Source organism: Phyllostomus discolor, chromosome 6 (genome assembly GCF_004126475.2).
Source record: "Phyllostomus discolor isolate MPI-MPIP mPhyDis1 chromosome 6, mPhyDis1.pri.v3, whole genome shotgun sequence".
Lineage (NCBI taxonomy): Eukaryota > Metazoa > Chordata > Mammalia > Chiroptera > Phyllostomidae > Phyllostomus > Phyllostomus discolor.
Window position 1 is genome coordinate 61659259 of NC_040908.2, and position 6470 is coordinate 61665728.

A 6470-nucleotide genomic window follows, 5' to 3' on the forward strand; every position below is an offset into this window, starting at 1 on the left:
CTACCTTGTATTACTTAAATTATTTAAATGTTTGTAGATTGAAGAAGCTATATTTTCCCTAAAATTATGTAGTTAACATAGTCTCTTAATGTTCACATTAATTGTCAATCTTTCCCCATTTAACTATTTGAAAGTTCTTAATAACTGTCTTAGTAAGCGTTTATTATAGCCCTTTACTTTACAGTAACGGGTATACATTTATATTCAACTAATGGGTAGAGTTCAACAAATAAAACACAAAAAGATATTTTATTTCAGATATAGTAAGAATTTTATTTTATATTTGAAAGTGTTCAGATATTAAAAATAAATTTGATGTTTCTAAGCCCCAGTTGAAGGAACCTAGTCAGTAGTTTTTTTCGGCAACTAACAGGAGTTGGGAAGCTGTGGGGTAGCCATGATGGGTCACATAAAGAAGAGAAGGCTGGGCTGCACAAGGAGGGAGAAGAGTAAAGCTGGGGTCAAAAGCAGGAAAGAGGCAAGTAGCTCTTGCAGGTCCTACTTCTTCTTCTGTGCCTGGTTCCAGCTGCATTTCCTAGTCTGAAAACAAATTTTTTTTAAGATTTTTATTTATTTTTAGAGAAAGGAAAGGAAGGAAAAAGTGAGGGAGAGAAACATCAATGTATAGTTGCCTCTCACATGCCCCCTGCTGGGGACCTGGCCCTCAACCCAGGCATGTGCCCTGACTGGGCATAGAACCTGTGACCCTTTGGTTTGCAGGCTGGTATTCAATCTGCTGAGCCACACCAGCCAGGCCTGAAAATAGTGAATAAATTCCCCTTTTGCACTTAAGCTACAGGTTGGTTTCTATTACTTGTAACTATTCTGTGTGGCTAACAAGAAAGACAATCAAATAAAGAAGCAATGTCCTAGAAAATCAGAGAAAAATAAATCAGAATGCCTGGTTTGCCATACTGAACTTGTTACTGTGATTACATGCAGTGGCAGTCCACATAATCATGTGGTCAGGTCTTCCATAGCCTGAGGCCAGAGACCTGGCATTGCCTGAACACCAAAGCTGCATCTGATTCCCAGGCCAGGCAGAGGGTGAGGTGGTTACCCCTGTTGTCTCACTTAGTCCTCTCCATCTCATTGTAGAAGAGCGTTAAGTCACTTGCTTAAACTCATGCATGGCTCAGAAGTGGAAGAGCCTGGATTCTAGTTCAGGTCTGATGACTCTAGGCCCTACACTACACTTGATTGCTAGAGATGCTTTTAAAGTATGCTTTTCTCACAGAGTCAGTCTTTCTAGTTTGGCTCATTTTTATGGCAGATTATGTGAATTTCCACAAACCTGGGCTTCCTTGGGCCTGCAAACCTACCTAGATCCAGGGTTCTGAATACAGGCCCCAGTAGATTTGGGGTCCATTTGTGTAAGACAGTTGTTGTAACCTGGTAGTCTTTGACCTTCTGGCTTTATTTTTATCATCACCAGAAATGTGGATCTGAGAGAGTACTTGTCTGAGGAAGTTCAAGCAGTACATAAGAATACCACCTATGATCTGATTGCCAATATCGTACATGACGGCAAGCCCTCGGAGGGCTCCTACCGGATCCACGTGCTTCATCATGTGAGTAGCACAGGGTGGCAAAAATAGGTGCTGTTTCTTTGGCATTACAAGAGGGCAGCTCCCTTCAGTTTGCCCTTTCTTCATCCTGATGTTGGGATTCTGTAAGAAATAAAGCTGTTACTGGCGAGTTAAAGGCAGTAGTTCTCAATTTCGACTGCACATTGGACTCATTTAGGAATTTTAAAATAAATCTGATATTTGGACACCACCTCAGGCCAATCACATTAGAACCATGTAATTTGTGTATGTTGGTTTTCAAGTCTGCTAGAGGACAGGGATGCTGCTGAATATTCTACAATGCATGGGAAGCCCCCAAAGCAAAGAATGATCTGGCCTGAAATGTCAGTCAGGGTTAAGAGTCAGCATTAGAGTATCTGGAGGTGGGAACCAGGTGTTGCTGATGTGTTAAAGTTTCCCAGGAGGGTCCATTTCATTGTGTAGCCAGACCAGGGCCTCACCCCTGACCGTGGAGTCCTTGGACCAGCAGTACTGATGTCCTGAGAACATCGTTAGAGATGCAGGACCTCAGGCCCCACCCAAACCTACTGAGTTGGAAGCTGCACTTTTTAAAAAAGATTTTATTGATTTAATTAAATTTATTTTTATTTTTAAGTTTTTTAATTTTTTTTTTTAGATAGAGGAGAAGGGAGGGAGATAGAGAGGGAGAGGAACATTGATTAGTTGCCTCTTGCATGCCCCTAACTGGGGACCTGGCCTGCAACCCAGGCATGTGCTCTGACTGGGAATTGAACTGGTGACCTTTCAGTTTGCAGGACAATGCCCAACTCACTAAGCCACACCAGTCAGGGTTGTCTATTTAATTTTAGAGAGATGGGATGGGAGGAGAAAGAGGGAGAGAAATATTGATGTGAGAGAGAAACATCGTACACTCCCTGACCAGGACCAAACCTACAACCTAGGTATGTGTCCTACCGGGAATTGAACCCACAATCTTTTGTTGCATGGGATGACACTCCAACCAACTGAGCCCCCCTGCCAGGGCAGAACACTTTTTTTGAGGATTTCTGTGTTCTTTGGGGTGGGGGGTGGGAATGTCCATTTTTAGTTTCCAGTAGTAACGCTGTGCCTCCTAGGTGAGTGTGTCCAGTTGGTCATTTCTGAGCAGCAAAGAGACATCGTAGGTGAGGAGTAGAGGACTTTTTCTTTTTTCTCTTTATTGTTCACCTAAATTCTTCTTAAAATGTATAGTGTTTGGACTCTGTTGTACTTAAAGGACTCTTTGGCAGGAATTGCGTTTACCAAGGTCAGCACCCTGAAAGCTCTTTAAACTGAACAATGCCTAGCAGAGGTCATGCACCCTTTTACCCAGAGCTTTTGTGGGGTGATGGTCTCATGGCTATTCTGGTTCTTTCTCTGTACACACTTTTGGTTTTGGGGAGCAGACTAACCAGCCCTTCATATTTTTTGCAGGGGACGGGCAAATGGTATGAATTACAAGACCTCCAGGTAACTGACATCCTTCCCCAGATGATCACGCTGTCAGAGGCTTACATTCAGGTGGGTCGGCCGCAGGCTTGGTGAGTGCCGAATCGATGGGGTCAGTGAGAGGAACAGTGTGCGTGAAGGCAGGAAGTGGGGTTGAATTACAGCCTTGGTTAGGCTGGGTACCCTTTGGGATGCACTGAGGAATGAGATTATGTGGCCTTGAGAGTGCAAGGGATTTTCAGAGAAGAGAAGAGCAGGGGAGTGTGGAAGATTTCTGAGTGAGCAAGGAAGTTATGTTTATGGTCAGGTTAGTTTTGCAGAGGTGTGTGATCTGATTTCAAGGAGGCGGAGCCTGGAATCATCAGAACACCAGTTAGGAGTTGACTCTGCAGCTCTCCCCATTTCTCTAGGCAGGTTTAGCACTGTCTGTGACTCTACAGCACCTTCTACCTGTCTTGATTGGAGCACCAACTGTCTTATTTTAACTGTGTTCTCTATTGGATTTGAGAGCCGGTGTGGAGCACAGTGTCTGTCTTCTCTTTGTATCTGCCCTAGTGCCTGGTGAAGAAGGAAGACAGACTACCAACAAGTTCTAGCTTTATAGAAAAGAGGGCAGACCCTTCTCATTCGAGAGTTAACTCCTAGCAACTTTGTCTAAGTTTATACAGATTCGACTGTGAGTTCTTTTTTAGAAAGGGAGTTCAGAATGAGAAGTAAGAGGAGGGGGATGGATGGATTGAAAAGTAAAAATCGAATGAAAGGGAATTTTCTGAAAGATAAGTTATCTTCAGGGGACTGAAATGTGTAAGTTGAGCCACAGGCTGTCCGTTGCCTAGGGTAGAATAGGTATTTTATAAATATTTGTAGATTGAATGCCAGCTCATAAATATCTATTGTACTCATTTCTTACAGATTTGGAAGAGGCGAGATGATGAAACCAACCAGCAAGGGGCTTGAAGGAGGAGAGGTCAGGCTTTGCTTCCAGGGGATGTAGGATGAATATGTAAATAAGAATACTGGAGCTGGAACTGAACATGGGCTGGCTGGCCCATTGTGGGGGCCAGCCTGGTTTGCATGGGTTTTGGTTCACACCGGAGTGTCAGGGGGCCCACCAGCCTGGGACCGCTCTGCGCTACCACCCAGCCACTCTTTGATCAGTCTGGTAGATGTTCTTCCTATCTAGCTCCCCTGACTCCAGCAGGCCAGACTCTTTTACAGATGTGTGTAATTTATTTCTGAGTAGCTGTGAGTAACTGAAGGACAAGATAATTTTTTCTAAGCATCCAAGCCTCAGGATTCTAGGAACAGGAACATGAAGTCAGTAGCACCCTTTTCCCACCATAGGTAGAGAGTTTTCCTGTGGGTCTCATCCTTTTCTGACATGTTTTAGGAATGAATAAAATGTTTTCCTGTTTTTAAACCAGCCTCTTGTTTTATGTCCTTCTCTTAGGCGGTTTCTTTTAAGCCTCACAAACTGTCCTACAGTCTGTCATCTGGTGGACATCATGCTTGTGTCTTCCTGTCAGCTCGTGGGTGGTGTGTCAGAAACAAAATATGTGATTAAAAGTGATAAATTATAATTGCACTTAATGAGAAGCCTGGAGGTGAGTGGTTTCAGCCTGCAGTGCAGGGCTGTGTGAGGGAAGAGGGAAGGAAAGGGACCTCACTGCAGTGCAGTTCTGAGTCTCAGGCCAGCGGGGAGCCCAGCACAGCGATTGCCCGTCAGAAGAATCAAGCAGAAACGGCTTTCATCAAGCCCAGTCACTGACCAGGAGCAGTCTGGAGAAGCGAGACTGTGGCCTGAGCACTGCGCCAGATCTGAAGATGCGGGAGAGCTGAAGACACTGCAGCTGGTGGCAGCCGGTCAGCTACATCAAGTTCTCTTAAAGGGCGATGGGAGCTGCACTTCTGTGGCTGCCACCCTTTACTTCTGGGACACTGTGCTGTCCTTTTTTGCCTCTCCGACAGCTTCAGTATTTGCAGCCTCATCTTCCTTCATCCAGCTGTTAAATGTTGGGGTTCCTCAGGTGAGACCCTCTTTTCTCCCAGTTTACTTTTCCTGTGGACCATTTCAACTATGCCTGTGGCTTCACTAGTCACTTTAGGGCAGATGACTCCAGTCTTAATCCCAGACTTTAAATTGTCAAATTTAGAGCCAGCTGCCTACTTGATATATTTTGGGTATCTTAAAGTTCACTCAATTGCAACATTATTTAAAACCTGAGCTTGTGAATTTTCTCATACTTGATGCCTTTCCTGGTTCCTATGTAGGCGAAGACTTCCACCGTTCATCCAGTTACACGAGCTAAAAATTATTCTTCTCACATCCTCACTTTCCTTGTCTAATCCATTACTAAGTCCTATTAATTTCACTTTGTTTCTTGAATTTTTCCACTTCTTTGCATTCTCTGCTAATGTCTAGTCTAACCTAGGGTTAGCCTAGTCCAGGGCTAATCAGGAGAAAGAAACTATAATAGTTTGATCAGGGGGAAATATAAGTTCAAGAATTATTAACTATAATGAGATTAGCAAGTAATAGAGAACTCTAAAGAAGGTAGGAATAGCATAGACAGGAACAGCTACCTCTCCTAGGGCTTACAGAAAGTGTCCGAAGCTGAGATCCAGACCCTGCTGAAAATCTTCCCCCCGGAACCTGTCAGAAACCCTTTCAGTGTGTTAAGAAAAGCTGTGTATGGGGCAGCATCTCACTTTGGTACTAAGCTGCCTGTGGAGTAGGGGCATGCCCAGTGAAGCTGGCGGGTGCAGGGTGCTGCTCTCTACTGTGCACGGCAGGAGCCAGGCGCCTGGGAGTCTGAGCACTGCGGGAGCCTGATGCAGGAGGAAGCTGCACGTGCTGCTTTCTGTGAGCACGCTGGCACCTGGGAAAGCAAAGCCCTTCCTGCAGTGTGTCTCCAGGACCCTCTCAGACAAAACTTCAATTTCGGCTGAAGGAGAAAATTAAAGTCACCGCCTCTCTGATGACTCGGCTTCCGGCTTCCCTGCGTGCGCTCGCTCACATGGAACTCCTGTACGAAGACAACAAAGGAAACTATTTCTGCCCAACAAAAGCAACTAGCTTTACCAGTGACCAAGTTTTCAAACTTTTCTGAAATGAGATATACAGTCCCAAGAGTCACAGATTGATGGCTAAATGGTTTATTCCTCAAATCCAGTCAGTTCCATGGAATATTCTGTTACCTAAACACAGTTGTGAAGGTAGCTTCCAACAAATTTCATATAAAATAAAAATGGAAAGGAGAAAAATGGTTAGCATATACAAATTATGGAGTTATGACAAGCACATGGAAAATAAGCAGAGTTACTTGTCCTCAGCTCTGTGATTGGTCACAGTGCAGTAACTGACACCTGTCCTTCCACTGCCCTTCCGTGCTTACTCTGTCCTAAGCCTGGACTGCAGCTTGGGGTTCTTTACTTGGTAGAATGATCCAAATC

The 6470-nt window shown here is 44.5% G+C and overlaps 1 protein-coding gene across 1 annotated transcript in view; it reads left to right on the forward strand.

Annotated features, from left to right (window-relative positions):
* USP39 (ubiquitin specific peptidase 39) overlaps positions 1-4440 on the forward strand; it is a 29450-nt gene extending 25010 nt beyond the window's left edge. Inside the window, exons 11-13 of the mRNA XM_028516411.2 lie at positions 1436-1571; positions 3003-3089; positions 3930-4440. Of these exons, the coding sequence (XP_028372212.1) occupies positions 1436-1571; positions 3003-3089; positions 3930-3974 (268 nt within the window). The 3' untranslated portion in view covers positions 3975-4440. The remainder of the gene's footprint in view (positions 1-1435; positions 1572-3002; positions 3090-3929) is intronic.
* Positions 4441-6470: the final 2030 nt, after the last annotated feature.